We start from the raw sequence: 18,222 nt of genomic DNA on the forward strand, positions 1-18,222 counted from the left end.
ACATGCTCTCACACATACTGACAGTATGCACACCATTTGCACACACACTCTCACACACACAGCATGCATACCACACACATTCTCACACACACTCAGCACACACTCACACACGCTCTCACACATACTGACAGTATGCACACCATTTGCGCACACACACTCTCACACACGCCCCAAAGCACGGCACACACAGACCTCCCTCGAGTGCTCACCATCCCTCTCTGCCCCGCGTACCTCTTTGGAGAGCCGGCTGAAGAGGTCCCCTCCCCGCAGGAAGTCCAGGATCAGGTAGAGCTTTCCTTCCGTCTGAAAGGCTGTGGAAGGAGGGAGAGTTGGTATCCCAGCGGTCCCAGAACATGTGCAGGCTGCAGCGCCGGACGTTCCAGAAACAGCACTGGAGCCAGGCAGGGGGCCCTTTTTGGGGCAAAACTCCAAGGAAGGGCTGGCGGGAATGAGTCTGTCTGTGTCCCCCACTTTTATTACGGGTCTAGAGGGTCACCTCTCTTCTTTCTTCTCCTCTGGTTCGCTCCCCCTTTCCTTTTTTAATCACAAAGGGGACAGAAGATACAGGGAGGCATGTACCTGCAGGTTCCAACCTGCTCTCACTCTCACCACCGCCCATGCTGGGCTCTGGGCACCATCGGCTTTGCTGTGTTTGGTGAGGGGCTGGATGATGGCTCTGACCCGTGCGGGCAAGCCTCCTTTCCTCCGTGGAGCTGCATTCTATACAACTCCAGTCAAGGAAATCCATCATTTGTTCCCTTCTTTCACGGAGCCGTTGGTGACCGGTTGGCCTCATGCATCGTACATAATGGCAGATGGGGCCCATGTTCCAGGTTTGAGCCATGACTACGGGCCCACTGTTTATACTTCCAGTCTTGCCCACCATTTCACCAGGCGCCCCTCACTCCAAACGGGGCTGAACATGCACGTGAGGGTCAAGAGAAACCAATCACTGTTGACTATCGATTCTCAGTTCGTTTCACTCGGCATCTATCTTACATGCCTAGAAAGTGTGGCTGCAGGGGGTCCTGACATCCCTGCTTACTTGAAAACTTTTTATTTTCTAAAAGAAAACACTAGAAACATGATACATGTTAGGGTTTTAGAAACAGATAGCCTCTAACTAAAAAAACCCTAGTCAGAATTGTATAAAGTGAGTATGGGTTCAATCCTCTCTCCTAGGCCTTGATGGGCAGAGGGAGAACAAGTATCTTTTGATCAACCACAGAGCTGACATGGAAGACACATTTAGAAATCCTTGAAAGATGCCTGGTTCTTCTTCAGAGAACCCCCCTGGAAACCAGCCGAAGTGACAGATGGGACTGGATCTGACAGGCAGCTGTGAGAGGGGGAGTGTGAGCCTCCCTGCACCGCCCGCTGCAAGACAGAGCTCGGGCACCTGCCTGCAGCCACCAAGCCTTCCAGCAAATTCACACCCACCGTCACTCTTAAGAGCTTTGAAAGGATAAGCCGCACACCTCCTACACGAGGCTGCAGTGTTTTCTTAGTATTATAAGAAGTTAACCAGCAAAGAGTGAGAAGCCGCTGCCCTCCTACCTTTGGGCAGGGCTTACACCTCTGCTTCCTCCCGATTCGTGAAAATGTCGTGGACAGCCCCCCACACCTGATGCCTTTGAAACTAACAAGGTAGGGTTTTTTTTCCCCCTGTATTTCCCTCATATTAATTATTCAGTAGGGTGGTAAGCGTTCATGTTGTCTGGTGCCCCTCACTCATTATTTTTAATTTGATGATATCACTTACTCTTCCCTGAGGAGGGAAGTGACAGAAAGCAAACTCAGAGGAGTTTGTGGGGTGCTGCAGGCCTTAAGAATCACAATTCTTTGATTGTGTCTCATTTCTCTTCCAGGAAACAGAAACAGTAACCTCCCTTGAAAGAAAGTTTCAAGGGTTCAATGAGCCACTTTAAGCATTTTAGCTTGAAACACAGTATTCACTTAAAATATAGAAGGTGATGCCATTCTGGTTAAAGAAATTATTGGGTCATAAAGCATTTTCTTCTAAAAAAACACAAAAATATGTCACAGATTCACCCCAATCTAAGCCAAGAGACCTTTCATTTATTTTTTTACTACTTTATCAGTGATGATAATTTAGTTGGTAACAAAGTATAGCTCCCTCACTTTAGTCTCTGGTTAAAACAGGGCATCTTGCTCCCTCAGAGCGGGAAAAGGCAGAAGAGATTATGGGGCTGCAGAGGGAAGGCAGCCCCACACCCTGCAGGCCGGGCCCTGTGACCGGAGGGCTCTTCTCCTGACCTAGTGCTGTTTTATTTTCCTTAGATTTGGGGAAGTTTGCCTCGGTCCTATGAAAAGTAGATTATGTTTTACTCTATTTACCATAATGAAGCTTTACAATGAAAGGGTGATTCACTTCTGCCAAAATGTCTCTCTCCATCTTCGATCTGACTCGGTCCCGAACTGCAAAACAGAAAAACAAAGGCTTTCAGGAGGCAGGAATGGAGTTTTAGAGAACATGGAACATAAAACATTAGCTACAAATAACCTCCGTCAACGTTTTATTATAACAATTTTCAAGCAGACACAAAAGTTGAAACAGTAGGATAACGATCACCCTTAAACCAACCACCTAGAGTCAAAAGCTGACTTTCTGACACATTTGCTTTCCTTCTGGGTCTTTTCTCTGTTTCCGTCTGTCTCATCACATACACACATCGTAGCCAAAACTCTGACACTCAATCATGGACACCAAGACACTTGCCTCCTAGCTGTGTTTGCGAGCAGCATTTCCTAGGAGTAAGGACAGTCTTACAGAACCCCTGACACGACTGTCATCTCTAAGAAAATTAACAATCATTCCACAGTGTCATCTAATACCCAATCCATGATCAACATCCCCACCCCACCATGTCATTTACAGCTGTTAGTTTTCCCAATGTGGGAGCCAGTCAAGATTCACACGTTACATTTGATTGTTACATTTCTTTATTCTAGAATAGAATGGTCCCACAGTTTTGTTTTGTTTTTTTCATGCTTTGTGGACTTTTTGGTAAGGCCAGGCCAGTTTCCTGTATATTGTTCCATATTCTGGGTTTGTCTGATTGTTGCTTAACTGGTGGCTCTCCTTTATTTCTTGCAAACTGAGGTTAGGTCTGGAGGCTTTATAAGATTGAGGCTAAACATTTTCAGCAAAAGTCTCTGAAAGACGATGCTGTGTGCCTCTGATTGCAGCGGACGAGCTGTGCATGCCACGGGACCCTCTCTAGGTGATGCTAAATTTGATGATAGGATTAAAGTGACAAGTCATCGGTCTCTTACTGTAAAGACCGCAGGTCCCTTGGTAAGTGATAAGTAACCTGCAGGATGGTATTGGGTATGGAGTGAGCTACGGGCCCCAACACCACTTCATCCAAGAGTGTTAGCACGTGCACGCGAACGATCCTTGCCTGAGTCATTTAGGGCTATAAAATGGCCATCTACTCATTTCTGACAGAACCGGAAATCAAGAGGAAAATTGCCTCTGTCCCTGAGGGTAAGTAGGCACGAGGGATTTTTAAAAAAAATTAGCGTGTTTTAACCAATTACATCATTATTCTTTTTGGTGCTGACATTGTCCAAACTGTAGCTATCTGGGAATACAGATGGAATTACTTTTGAGGCAAAAATAAACACGCCAAATAGGATCACCACTTGAGAATAAGAATAACCCCAAGATTCCCATAAGCAAATTGATATGCCAAGGGCAGCGACCTCGTACCGCCGCACATGAGCAGAGGGAGAAAATCTCCAATATTCCTGCAAGTGACCAGTGTAAGTATTGTGTGACCGGACCAGGCATTTAATCCATCCATATTTTGGCTTTGTGAAGCAAAATTTTAAAGTTTTATTTAAGAAATGCTTCCCAAAGAATGACTGTAATAAAAAAAAAAAAAAGGGAAAAAGACAAGTGTTGGAGAGGACAGAGCCAGAAGTCGGAACCCTTGTGCAGAAGCTGGTCTCCGTGGAAAACATGAGTCTGCTCCTCAAACGGTTAACCACAGAACTGCTATCTGACCCCACAATTCCACTCCTAGGTTTACATCCCAAAGAACAGAAGACGGGAACTCACCCAGGTAGCTGCACCCCCACGTTCACAGCAGCACTACTCACAACAGCCCAAAGGTGGAAACCAGCGGAGCATCTGTCAACGCTGAGCAGATAAGCAAAACGTGCTCTAAGCGGACAGCAGCCTAGTACTGCTCCTTGTAAAGTAACAGAACTTGGACGCACGCCACGGCCTGGAGGAGCCCTGAACGCACGACACGGAGTGAACCAGGCCAGACACAAAAGCACAAATACTGTGCGGCTCTGTTTATGCGAGGTCCCTCCAGCCATCAAACTCCCGGTGACTCGTGGGGATGGGAAGGAGCCGGGGGCTGGCGGAGGGGCAGCAGACAGACCTTCTGTTCGCGGTGCCAGCAAAGTTTAGGTCTAGAATGTGGTGATGGCTATGCAGTCCTGGGAATGGAGGTAACGCCACTTGTAAATGGGGAAAACGATCCATGCTATGTTACATGCATTTTACCACAATTAGAGCAGAAAGAAGTCCTTCCTCACTGCTGGTCACAGGACATCTCCGACCTTCTGCTTTGTTAACCACAGCTTCGCTTTTGCTTCAAGTATCCACGCTCTCTGGAGCCCCCTTCTGCTTCGGGGCCGTGGCCGTGCGCGCCTTGCCTGCCTGCTGGGACAGGGTGGCCCGCCGGTGAGCAGCGGCCTGGAGCACACACCCTGTCGCTTGGCCGGCGGTCTGCTCTCTGCTCACCCTCCTTGCACGTAAACCGTGGATGGTAACGGAACCTGCCTCACGGGCTTGTCATGAGGACGAGGAGGCAGCGCGTGAATCCCTTACAGCTCACCCCGTGCTTATGCTCATCTGTGGGGTGGGCTGACTAGGGAAGGCCCTGGGGCTTTCTCTGATCTTCCTCTTCCGTCCACCGCTGGTCTAGTCCCGTACCAACGCCAGACCCTGGTGACTACAGTGGCCTTGGTGTCCCTTAGCATCCAGAAGGGCCTCGCGTCAGCAGAGAGGGCTGTGGGCAGAGCTGCAGGCCTCCCATGGCACCCGCACAGCCCGGCCTTCTCTGTGTCCCTGCAGCCCCCAACTCCCAGCACCAAAGCACCAGGCAGGGGGGTGTGGGGGTCTGGCTCGTCACCGTCCATGCCCCAGGTGGCACACAGTGGGTCCTCTTCTGGCTGGACCAGCGGAGTTGGACTTCATTGCTCACAGGGCCTCAGGGAGCACACCCAACCCCGCATTCACGGGAGAGCAGACGAGGCTCGCTGTGGAGAGAAGCGGTGCCCCAGGCCAGGCCGGTTGGCACGGCAGCCTTTCCTGGGTGCATCCCGCCGGGGCGCGGTGCACCGTCCCTGCTGGGAACAGACTCCAGCCTTGAGGACACAGACCCTCAGGAGATGACGGAGACACAGTGGCCTCGGCTGGAAATGAGCCGTGAGCAAGAGCCGTGAGCAAGAGCCGTGAGTGCGGACTGTGGCCCCAGGAACGGAGTGGAGCATGGCGCTCGGAGCAAAGATGGTCACTTGGCGTTTTAGTTAATGAGGCCTTGTATCACTGAGCTGCGAGCCCCGAGTTCAGATCCTGCTTCCCTCTGTGGTCGTGGTCCCTGAGGGCAAGCCCTTCAGGAGGTTGTGGGGCAGACGTCATTGTCTTGCCTCCCCGTTTATCACTTGTGCGCCTCCGTCTGGTGAGCTAGGCTCTGCTCAGTGGCCTCTCTCTTCCACATAAACGGACAACGGGCCACGGATAGCAGAGGTGCAGGTGCCGCAGGCAGAGCACGGGCGCCTTGTGGGGACAGGGTCAGTCCCCCTGCTCCTCAGAGACAGGACACTGGACGGTGAAGGCACCACTCTCCCGGCCTCACCTTGAGTTTCCTTCTCCTCCTGCCCACGCCCTGTCCACCGGGTGTCGGTCTTCTCTGTGCGGCACAAGGACACAAAGCTGCTGACTCTGCCCCCAGCGAGTAAGAGTCTGGGAGCCGTGGTGCGGAGACGGCAGTGAGGGGCACCCCCGGAGGCCTCTCTGTGCATGTGGGAGCCGGGACGGGGGCCGGGGAAGCAGGAGGGACACTGGGGGGACGGCAGAGCCATCGGCTGCAGGTACAACCTGTGAGTGACCATGGGGCCCCGTGACTGTCCCTCCTAATGCACAGAAGCCTTTCTAAGCTACCTGCTGTGGGGACCCACGTGTGTCACCCCGTCCCAGGCCTGGGCTGCCTCCTCACGGCGAGGAGCTCTTCGATGCATCCGGCCAGCCTCCCGGGGGTGTCCTTTACCTCAGCGGAGCAGGCCAGGCAGACAGGGCCTGTGGGAGGGTAGTCTTTTGTCCCCCGAGGTGCGTCCTGCTCTGGGAGAAGTCTCTGTTCCATCCGCTGTCCGCTGACAAGATCCGCGGAAGCAGAGTAGCTAAGGAAAGGGGCCACCGCGTTCCCACACCCACCTAGCATCTCCTCGCAGGGCCTGCTCTTTAACGCTGGTTTAGAGCATCTAAACGTCCCCTAAATAGGACTGGTCTTGTCATTGTCCTAGATGTGTTTGGCGTGAGGAAACCTGCTTCGTCGCATACCTGCATACCGTGCTGGGAATGGAGACCAGAGGCTCTGAGAAGCCTGGTGAAAAAGTTAGAAAATGACCTTACGTTTAAATTTCCAAAGAACTTTTAAGTGATAGCAGAAAAAAAAATTTCCTCCCTACGTTTTACACAAAAATAAATCCCAGATCTATTAAAGAGTTAAGTGTTAAAAAAAATCAATCCATGAAGATGATAACAAAGAGGAATGCCCTTCTGATGTCTGGGCGGGAACTGGGTTCATAAAAGCAACGGAGAAATGACACAGGGAAGAGGTGGAGACTGACAGACAAACGTCCACAGACCGGCCGGCCAGAAGATGGTAATAGTAAAAGGCCAGCAGAGTAACAGCAGAAGGTTGTGTGGGGCAAACAGAAAGAGGTCAGGAGCTCCGTCAATGCCGGAGCCCCGAGTGATGGAAGAGACAGATCTAACAGCTCAGCTGGGGAGACGCGTCCGCACACACGTGCGTCATGACAGCGACTCTGCAAGTGTGCACGGGTCCTCCCCAGCCGGCGGGAACAGGCTGTGTTCACACAGTGCACGGTTTTGTCAGCACTGAGACGGCGTCCCCGACCCTGCCATGTCCAGGGACCCGCAGGACGGAGCCAACAAGGTGTGGAAGGGCAGCGGTTCCACAGAGCGGTGCCCCTCGGCCACAAGACCACGTGCGGGTCGTCTCCAGGTCTGCGGATTCTGTCCAGCCGAGCAGGGCCCACGCTCCACCCTCACCAATGCCTCTCCCTGCCCCGCTGGTTGCTCTCAGAGCCAGGGATGGCGGGAAAGGCCTGGACCGGCGGCTGTGCCACATGACTGGCAGCCACGGAGCGTCCTGGCATGAAGAAAGATGTGGGCATGGACAGCAAACGTGTCACTGTCTGGTGCTGTCTTCGAGCTGCCTCTGGGACAGCTCAGGGCGCCGATGGATTTTGATTCCTAAGACCTAGATGCATAAAAAAGAAAGCCCAGAGAAATGCTTCCTTCCTCCCTGCATTGCTGTGGCGTCCGAGTCACAGAACATGGGAAAGATGTCGTGAGCAGAGTCAAGAGACCATCACGCTGGCCGGAGCAAAGCGCCAGCCGCTGTCTCGCTGGGTCGTTCTAGGCTCGGGCAGAACCTGGAGTCCGGCCACATTGAATCTCCCCGGGATTTTTATTCCTGGAATTTGACGGGTGAATCTGGAATTGAGTGGGGCTTGCTACTACAGATATAAAAAGAAAAATGTTCTAAGCTATTTTGAGATTCATTAATAAACCATAGGTATTGGGGATAAATGTTTTGTTTTTTTTTTTTGTATTTCAAACCAACCCTGTAACTGCAGCTGCCCTGCAACGTGGAGATCAGGGCATGTGGTTTTCACGATTGGCTTTGCTCTGTATGGCAATCGGCATTGCCCCGGTGCCAGCTGTGACCCTCATGTGTCCTTTGGCCATCATGGCCTGTGGCAGCCCCAAACACTAAGATGAATGTGGAGATGCCCAGAAATTCACCTTACGGTGAAGGGCGTGGTTTCTTTCCCAGGAAAACAGGGGACAAGACACATTGTGGGATTACCCTGGTGGACAGGACATACCATACAAAATACAGCGACTTTCTGGAAACCTCTTTCTTGTTTCTAAGCAACGCACTCCTTTAGACAACTTTAGATGTACCTACTCCTTTGTGCTTATGAGGAATTTAAATTTAGGACATTCCAACCTGTTAATTTTTTTACTCAACCACTTGGCCTGTTCTGGAGTTTAAGGAGTTAAAAGTTGGCGCATCCCCTTTCCAGTAAAAAAAATAGCTCAATACCCATAGTCCTTTGAGATGTCCCAAAAAGTGAGAAACCAAAATGCAAGGCCTGTTTTTGCCGGCCAGCCTAATGGCTTGGCACCTTGGAGTGGAGAGGTTTTGAACCTCGAGGCTGCTTCTTGGAACCTACACCCCCTCCCTCTTACGTGTCAGTGGGCTCCCCGAGAAATGGCCAGTCCAGTCTGAGCCAGTCGGAAATGCTGGAGTAGGACGGGAGTCCACGCACAGGTGGGAGGTGAGCTCAGGCCCGGCTCAGCGCCGTGACCTCTGCTCACCGCTTCCTTCCCTTGCCCACACTCACTGGGTCTGAAATTCTACCCCAAGAGGTCTCCCGGATGCAGATGAAAATCTGTCCTCACACAATACAGTTTAATCTTCAAAGGTCAAACTCGTAAGCAAAAAGTGGCCTCCCGTGAGTTGTGCTGCTCAAGTCTAATGGCCAAAACTGGGGCATTCTTTAGTCCAGAGAAAGAAGAAAGGAAGAAAACCATAAATAATAAAAATCAAAAATGGAAACCATGTTGGTTACCACATGAGGCCTCACTCCCCAGGATTTGTCTTTTTCTTTATACCACATTATTTAAAGAGAGGGGGACATGGTTACTTAAGTCCCTTCTTGACTGAAGAATCTTCCTGTGGATGAATCTTCGGCCCATTTCTCTTCTACATTTACACTGCATAGACGTTAGAGATGACAAGGAGGGAGAGTCACTTATTTCCTACTTTTTCTTTTTTTTAAAAGATTTTATTTATTCATTTGACAGAGAGAGACAGCCAGCAAGAGAGGGAACACAAGCAGGGGGAGTGGGAGAGGGAGAAGCAGGCTCCCAGCGGAACAGGGAGCCCGATGCGGGGCTCGATCCCAGAACCCTGGGACCACACCCTGAGCCGAAGGCAGATGCTTACGACTGAGCCACCCAGGCGCCCCTATTTCCTACTTTTTAACCTACCTACAAGCCAAGAAACACAGTTCTGGTAGAACAGATAAAGGACCATGAAGTAGGGTAACACGCCTTTTCCCTACGGGTGGTGTTCACCTAAGGTACAAGGTGCCTCTGGGAGGCCTGAGAGACAGGCCAGCAAGGTATAAGGGGGGGCCATCGCATTTTACTTTCGTCCCAGACCGTGTACTGGGAAAATAACCCCTGAATCGTGAAAGCCCTAAGGACAATCAGCGTGCTGTGGCTTCTTGTGTGGAAATGACAGCCTGGGTATGTGGGGGGATGGGCTGGGTCCCTCGTGCCTGTTCTCCCGGGAGGAGCAGCAGATTCTGATGTCACAGCTGCCAACTGTGGGATGGTGGTGAGGGCTTCGCTGCTCTGTGCCTCAGTGTCCTCATTTGTGCACTGAGGATCGTGCTACCAGGAGGGCACTTGGAACGTGTGCTTGCGACTTGGTTTACTCTCCTCCCCACCCCAGGAATTTGCAATCCTCCAAATGTGAACCAACTGATATTCATGAATTTGCCTGGAAATAAAATCTGTAAGGTGCTACGAGAAGCTGTTTCTGAGCAAGCCAGTGTCGCAGAATGAAGCGTATCGGTGTAAGAGGAAAGGAGTCAATGTAACAGTGCGGGAAACAACCTTCTGAGGGCTGAGTCGGACGGGGACGAGCGCAGCGGCTGTGATCAGTATGAATGTAACCCGTGTGTGTCCATCCCGGCCACCACACACTCTGCGCTCCCAGTGCATCTGCTGATAGTCCGAGTGATGTCATCAGAGCTCTCCTTCGTAGAGAACGGGTGGAAGATTAGCAGAAACAGCCCCGACCGGCCATCCGACGAGCTTGGAAGGCAGCCAGGTCCACGTCCTTCGTCCTCGTGGTTGGCGGCCCTCCCACCGCTGCCAACAAACACATTTGCCATAACCATAACTGCCAGGAGTCACGGAACTTGCTCAACAAAGAGGTTTTGCCAGAATAATGTATTCTCCCCCTTAGAACCAATAGGATAGAGTAAGACTCATTTCCTTCAAAGCAGGGAATGCCCACCTTTGGGCGTGGAAAGTTGACTTATAGGGAAGACGGTTGAAAAATTAGTTCTGCATGAAAACACAGGTGAAGTCCTATCAGGAAATCATCACTGCAAAGAAATCTTTCATGCAGGGAGCCCTTCCACATGGTGGCGGACGGTCCGTGAAAGGAGAGAACGCGATGCCGGAGCCGGGCTGCGGGGGGTGCGTCTGGGCCCCTGGGCACGTTCCAGCCCCTCGTGGCAGCTCCTGTGCTGGTACCTGCAGACCCCGGGCTGGAGGAAGACGGAGTTCTTCTAACCAGATGGCAATTAGGGTCCAACCTCCCTCCTCACTTCCGCACGCAATCAGACCTCCCCAAATCTAGACGGGAAAAGCCCTAACACACCTCCGAGTTTCACAGAGAACAGGAGCAGAGCCGAGGACAGCCGGCCCTGACCTTCGCCGTGCCTGCAGCGCCCGATGCCCACCGTGAGTGTAATTCTCACATCAGCACCACTACGAGGGAGGTACTCGCGTGGGCATCACCCATTCTAAGTAGGAGGACACGAAGGCAGGTCAGGCTGCCACGACAACAGAGCCCGCAGAGGAGAGGCAAGACGCGCCCCAGGGCCCAGGTGTGTGCTCCCGACCGCAGTGTTGGGGTCCTCTCCTTTGGGGGTGACGAATTCTTGTGTAGACACCCACCCAGACCAACTGACTCCGAACCTCGGGGTGGCCCCCAACAGTGGCAGCCCGTGGAAGTCCGGCAGGCGATGCTGGCTGTGGCCACCGTCACTAACGTGGGCGGCAGTCCCTACTTGCCGACCCACGACCCAGGAGATGGAGGCAGCCTGAAGAGCCAGGCTGTCTTCATCCCTGGTCTCATGTGTGGGGCTACGTGTACGGTCATTTGAGCCCCATTCCCTTACAACATGAATGGGGCATCAGCCTTTGGACTCGTGATGTTTGGAATATTTTATATGGAATTGTTCCTGTAACAACTCAGTGTTGAGTAATGACTACCGAGTTGGGAAGGAAGGGGAACATTTGCAAAGGGTCCTTAAGCTGGCAGGAAGCAAGCAGCAGTGCCCTGCAAGGCAGGAAGAAGGTGCTGGAAGATGAGGGCGGGGGACTGGGGGGCCGGCCAGCTCGTCACACCCTCAGCTGCTGAACGGTTGACATTTCCCTTACAAGTGATGTGCCACCTCCTTAAAGAAAGAGGGCAGGCGCCTGACAACTCCACACTTTTGTAAAGATAAAATAGGGCTGTCAGAAACCATTATCCTTCTGTCACGTTATTTGGAATTCCACTGACAACAATTCTCTCTTTCGCACACATGACAGTCACCCGTGTTTCTGAGAAACAATCTGGAGTTTTATGATGACTTCAGCGAGTCCTCCGCCCCCTTTTCATGTTTACCTTCTCAACATGATTTCACTATTCAAATTCCTTGCATTTTCGCTCTGGGGGGGTTGTCTGTACTTTCGGCTGCTGCTGTTGAGCGGGGAGCGTCACCGCGGTCACCACGCATTCCTTGTCTCTCTCGCACACGTGAAGGTGGAGAGGATCTGGAGAACACGGGCTCGTGAGTGCGGGGTGGTGGAGCTCAAGCAGGTTTCAGGAATCCTTGGAGCCAAGCCTCTTCTTCCGTGAGTGAGGAAGGAGGGAGGTTCAGAGAGGTCGGTGTCCTCTCCCTGTGCACACAGACACCCGGCCTCCTTCCTGCACATACTCGTCCTCCTATCATGGGTCCAAGGACCACCTCACTCAAAGCACTGTTTTGTAAGTCTTTTTACTTCCTCTCTTTTTAAAATTTTTTAATTTGAGTTCAATTAATTAGCATACAATGTATTATTAGTCTCAGAGGTAGAGTTCAGTGAGTCATCAGTTGCATATAACACCCACTGCTCATCACATCACGTGCCCTCCTTATCGCCCATCACCCAGTCTCCCCAACCCCCACCCCCTCCCTTCCAGCAACCCTCAGTTTGTTTCCTGTGGTTAAGAGTCTCCTATGGTTTGTCTTCCTCTCTGATTTCATCTTGTTTTTTTTTTTCCTCTCTTCCCCTATGATCCTCTGTTTTGTTTCTTATAGTCCACATATCAGTGAGATCCTAAATAATTGTCTTTCTCTGATTGGCTTATTTCACTCAGCATAATACTCCCTAGTTCCATCCACATTATTGCAAATGGCAAGATCTCATTTTTTTTGATGGCCAAGTAGTATTCCATTGTGTATATATATACCACCTTTTTATTTTCTCTTAAGAAAATAAATCTCAATTGCCTTTCTGGAAAAAAATCTGTTCTTTTGTGATGGACCACTATGGAAAGCCAGAACAGTAAAGGATGTCAAATAATGTTTAGTTTGAAAGACAGCTTTTAAAGGAGCACAAGGACATGGGAAATCTTCCTATTCTTTTATGCTTATATGGCTCATTCTCACTGTAAAGACAATTTTACATCATCAAGCACATTGTTCTGGAGTATCTTACAAACAACTTTACCCTATAAAAAATGAAACATGTTTTATTTTTGTTGAGAATTTGAAATATAGGGTATAAGGAAGAAAATAAAAGCTATCGGTAATCTTGAGTCTGTTTTCATTTTGGCCCATTTCCTACTAGCATGACGTGTATCTCCTACTTGCTCATACACGCATGGACCCGTACTGACAGACATGTCGTGCTTTGAACAACGTGATGATGGCTCTGCGGACGCAGCTTTCTATCCTGTCTGATCTGTGTAACACTGTGTCCAGGGCACTTTCCCAAGGACACCGAATCAGATCACAAACAAATGTGGAGATGTGCATCCGTGGAGGGTGAATCACTGAGCTGGAGTGCTTGGCACGAGCTGAGAGGTCCAGGTTAATGCTGACGGGGTGCAGGCTTAGCGGCGGGTTCAACAGAACAAAATCTAGCCCCTTGACCCGACTTTCTGCCTCCAGAGTAGGTGCACAGCCACGTCCCCTGACAGCCATTCCAATGTCACTCCTACTTTCCCTCCCTCTCCTTCCAGGGCAGGGGACGGTGAGGTCATATTTGAGGGGAAGAAGGGACAGTTGTGATTAAAGGGAAGAGGAACCATGTAAGGTCCCATCCTTAAACAACCTCCTTCGGAAGAACATTTGCTCTCCTCGGAATACCTAGGATGCGAACGTCTGTATTTATTTGGTTCACGGATTTCCTGGCCCATCTTGTCGGTTACCTTATTTGCCAGCCAAGAGTAAGCGACGTGTGTGCAGAGAATGATATATTCCTTATATTGTCCCCTGAAAGCACCTGCTGAGGACATTGTCTTAACACCTAAAAATTCACATGCTGCCTTGACATCTTTGAGCCTCACAGAGCCCAAAGGCCTAACTGTGAGCCCCCTGCCCTTGACACACAGCTCCCCCAGCCCGGGAGAGGGGCCCCCACCTTGCGGGCTCCTGCTAAGCCGGAGCAGCTGCACCCCATCTGGTTCTCACCAGGCTTCCGCTCCCTGCCAGCTTACAGAATGATTCAAACAGGCCCAGCACATCCCTCGCGGGAACCAGGGGCCACCTTGCCTTCTTGTTACTACAAAGCCTGCCCCCTCCAGCCTGTCCTCGGTGGCTCTGCCCCTCCCCAGGGTGTGACGAGTGGATATGACCAATCAGCTGTGCTGCACCTGCCCAGGGCCTGGAGCGTGTGCCCAGACATCTCACCCTGTTGCGGGGACTGGCCCCTCCCTCACCGACGGGGCGAGCAGGCGGGGATCGGAGTGCAGCAGGTGCTCGGCTCTTCTGTGCTGTTGGTGGTGAGGCTGGGAGCCGGGAGTGGGGATCTTGGATGCAGTTTTATTTTGACCTTGTGTTCAGCGCTTACGCTTTACTGGGGGCGGGAGTACAGAGCACCAGAATCAGGGGTCGCACTGTATTTCTAAAACCCAGCCAAGGGGACAAAGGGAAGTTCCACAGCCGTGAAGCACGTTTTGTTGAAACGGAGCAATCCAGCCTCACTGAGCAGTCAGGCTGATCTGTGGTCCACACCAGCCATACGACCTGCTTCTGCTTTCCTCCCCAACGTGTTTTCCAGATAATACTCCACCGCCGGACGTATGTGGAGAATGGTATTTATGCAATACGGCCACCTCTCTGAAAACTGTGGAAGTTTTGCAAGGGTATGTTAAATGTTCAGGGAGATGTTTATACTGTTGATTGTCAGTCAGACAGTACGTGTCTGATACACCCTTCGAGACAGCTTCAGAAATCACGCGATACTAAATAGCACGTGTGTTTGCGCAAACAGCAGGCAGAGCACAGACCTCAGCTGCATGTGTCAGACACAGCCAGCCCCTCGTGAGATGCTCACCTTTCAAGGTAGCTTTCTTAAGCACTTTCATGGCGTACAGCTGCCCAGCGTCGGATCCCTTGGTCTTCCTCACAAGGAACACCTGATGAAGAGAGCACGCGACATCTGAGATGGGGAAGACTGAACTCATTGTCCTTATCTGATTTGACAAAGCGATACACAAGCGAGTTTAGGGGAAAAAATCCAATAAAATAAACATGTAAAATTTCCTCCAACATCTAGGTTGCCAGGACAAATGTCATCTAATTGTGAGTCTGTGATGAACAGCATCACACGTTCTCGTGAAGAATCGTTGCTTTTTGGTACCACTAACTTTCTCCTAAACATCTTCTATCAGAGGTAAACCACCAGACCAGGGCATGGGGCTGGCGGGCGAGGCTCCAGGGTCACCGTGGGGGACAGAGATCAGCATGTGGGGTTTGCTCTTTCACAGCTTCCCCCCAGGGACGAGAGTGAAGGGGAAGAAAATGGCTACGGGCAGGGTCTCCAGAGCGGGTCTGCCATCCTCACAGGACACCGCTCAGTGTCTGTTCCAGCGACCTGGAACACACCAAGTCCCAGCACACGAACGCGGGTTCACAGAGTCAGTCCTTGGTTTGCCGTGTGCCCTCGAGCCCATGCAGCTGTCTCCTGACCCTGAGCACGCCCTGGCCCTGGGACAGCTCCTGCCCCACGCCTTCCCTACTGCCGCCAGCACTCAAGTCACAGATCGGGGTCAATGACCCCGATCACCCTACCTCTCCCGGCCCAGACAAAACTGAGGGCAAGAGGGACAGGCCAGCCCCACTGGCTGCTGCCTCCAGGAATGAGGGGTCCACACAATCACGGACAATGAGAAGTCGGTTACCCCTTTTCTTTGGATTCGGACTGTTCTGTCACTGAGCATTCGTATTTATCTTTGGGGGACATGTGATGTGTCTATGTGTTGGCTGGATGAAGCAGACTGTGGTGCAGACCCCTGGGGAGAGAGTCTGGGGTCTCTCCTTCAGCGGACATTGCTGCACAGGACAGACACATGCCTGAGCCAATGAGCCTCTGCCTGGGGAACGTCTTGCTGGGGACGAACCTCCCGACGGGCAGGTGGAGCTGCCCCAGCAGTGGTCGGAAGGACGGGTGTGCAGAGAAAAACTAGTGTCTGACATGTTGAGTCCTCTGACTCATGGGAAGTCATGGGCCCTGCAGTGTGTCTGCTCATGCTGTGGGTCCCCTCCGGTCTCTAAGCCCTGTCCCCAGGCTGGTGCAGGCATGTGGGCAGAGGGGAGCAGCAGGATCCAGGGGATGGGCAGCAACCCAGTGAGCAGGTGGGAGAGGCTGGGGGACCTCCTGCGGGGCCTGGGCCTGAGCATCAGTGCCCAGCACCCAGGAAAGAAAGCTGTGCCCTGAGGGCATGGAGGTGAGAGACAGGGGTGCCTGTGGCAGGGGAGGGGCTGCTAAACAGCTGTGATTCCAGCAGAGAGGGAGTGTGCCCTGGGCCCCTGGTGGTGCCAGGATGGCGGGGCGGGGCGAGCCAGCCTGGGCCGCTCAGTCACTGTGCAGAGAGGCTGCGGTGGCTCCTGGCTCAAGCCCTCCGTGTGCTGCAGTTGGGGGCAGTCAACCTACCGACCCTTTCCACTGAGGCCAACGGTTAGCCCCAAGACGAGGCATTCTTAGAATCAGAAGACCGGCAACAGCAATAAAACCCGTCTTCCAAAACGTGCAATATCCAGAAACTATCATTTTCACCCCTTCGTCCACCTCTTCCCCGCAATAAAGGAGGGTGTGCATGACGCACGGGAACATGCGTGAGAGCGTACATATGAGCTCAGGGACTAGAGCAAAGCCCGTTCCACTGAAGCCAAGTCCACGGGGCTGCCACCCATGAAGCATAGCATAAATGATGCTGAATTTTACAAAAAGCGTTGCACATAAAACCTTTTTCTCTATTGTATTTCAGGCTTTTAAAATGAGATGATTGACAGTGATGGCTATTTATACATATCTGTTACTAAAAGAGAGCTTTTATTTTTGAAAAGAACTGGAAGAAATTCCATTCTTTGCGAAGCCCCCACTACGTGCCAGGCCCTGGGGGCTCCCTCAAGAACAGCAGCGGGAGGGACCCCCTGGGCGAGCAGGGCCTGACAAGAGGTAAACACAGCCTTGAGGGCACAAACTATGGTGTCATCAATGCCACAAGTGATGTGGTCACGAGTGAGGAGACGGGCTCACGAGCCACAGGCTCCCAACCACCGCCCCGTGCCTCGTCCTCTGGTGCTGGACACACATCGCTCAGGAGCACATGTGCGTGCAGTGAAATAAGTTCTGAATAATTCCAGCAACATCAGCACACACAGTTGCCGATCTCTCGTCTCTAATCCAGCTTTAACGTGCTCCCCGTTTCATTCTCGACTGCTTCTTCAGCAGCTCAGCATGTGACATGCGAGGACATGACGTGGGGACACACAGAGACAGATGCTGTGTCATCCCAAATCACCCCAAATCTTCCGGTGCCGTCGTAATCGGTGAAACCACTGCTTCTCTCAACAAATGTTTCGGCTCTCGGAGCTGCAACGTTGCGATCGGTCTGTAGTGCTCTCCGACACAGAAGCCAACGGGGTGGCAGCCACACTTCCAGAGGACGTTCAGGGGACGATGTCCTCAAAAGGAAGACATTTAAAGACCCATTCTTATATGCCACCAATTAAGTGTTAGGAAAGCAAGGACATGTTTTTTATTTGGTTTGATCCCTTCTCAGAATGTGGGAAGTGTAATCTGTGTATCTTTCCCCTGAATATTTTAAAGAAAAGGATGTTCGCACATCAGCCTCTGGTGTTTATGCACGAGGGACCCCAAGGAGCAGGCAAGGTGATGGGGAGGAGGGCGACAGCGTCGCTTTCAGACTTTCCTGGCGGCTCCGGCACCTCTCCTGCCTGCAGACTCTCAAGGAGCACCTGGCCCGCACCGCGCACCTGAGCAGCTGGTCTGCATTGCACACCTAAGCACCTGAGCACCTGGCCCGCACCGCACACCTGAGCAGCTGGTCTGCATCGCGCACCTGAGCACCTGAGCACCTGGCCCGCACCGCACACCTGAGCAGCTGGTCTGCATTGCGCACCTGAGCAGCTGGCCCACGCCATGCACCTGAGCACCTGAGCAGCTGGCCCACGCCATGCACCTGAGCACCTGAGCAGCTGGCCCACGCCATGCACCTGAGCACCTGAGCAGCTGGCCCGCACCATGCACCGGAACAGCAGGACACACTGTGCCACATCTTCCAGAGTTTCGCTGCTTTCCCCCATTCAACGCTTAAATCTCTTTGAGGACAGGCTGTTTCTCCTGTCCAAGCACCACGGCTTCCTCTGCTCTCAGACACCCTTGAAATCACGATGACTTGACAAATCACTAAAGACAAGAGATGCTCTCCACCATACCCAGCAAACTGCTTTGGCAAACTGGCTATCTGGCTTCCTACACTTTGCAGGACTGACTTGGAGAGGAGAGCACGTGCTACCTTCCATGTGGTCCCGCACGGGGACCTGCAGCCTGGAGCCCCCACC

The 18,222-nt window shown here is 52.1% G+C and overlaps 1 protein-coding gene across 6 annotated transcripts in view; it reads right to left on the reverse strand.

Moving 5' to 3' along the window:
• Positions 1–18,222, reverse strand: part of RPS6KA2 (ribosomal protein S6 kinase A2) — a 332,597-nt gene that overhangs the window by 66,732 nt on the left and 247,643 nt on the right. For all 6 annotated transcript variants that reach the window (XM_087865646.1, XM_087865644.1, XM_087865645.1 and 3 more), the window contains 3 exons: positions 14,690–14,771; positions 2,359–2,439; positions 232–311 (listed from right to left, as the gene is read on the reverse strand). In XM_087865646.1, coding sequence (XP_087721772.1) covers positions 232–311; positions 2,359–2,439; positions 14,690–14,771 — 243 coding nt within the window. The remainder of the gene's footprint in view (positions 1–231; positions 312–2,358; positions 2,440–14,689; positions 14,772–18,222) is intronic.

This window comes from Ursus americanus, chromosome 11 (genome assembly GCF_024610735.1).
Source record: "Ursus americanus isolate L20-20 chromosome 11, mUrsAme1.1.p, whole genome shotgun sequence".
Lineage (NCBI taxonomy): Eukaryota > Metazoa > Chordata > Mammalia > Carnivora > Ursidae > Ursus > Ursus americanus.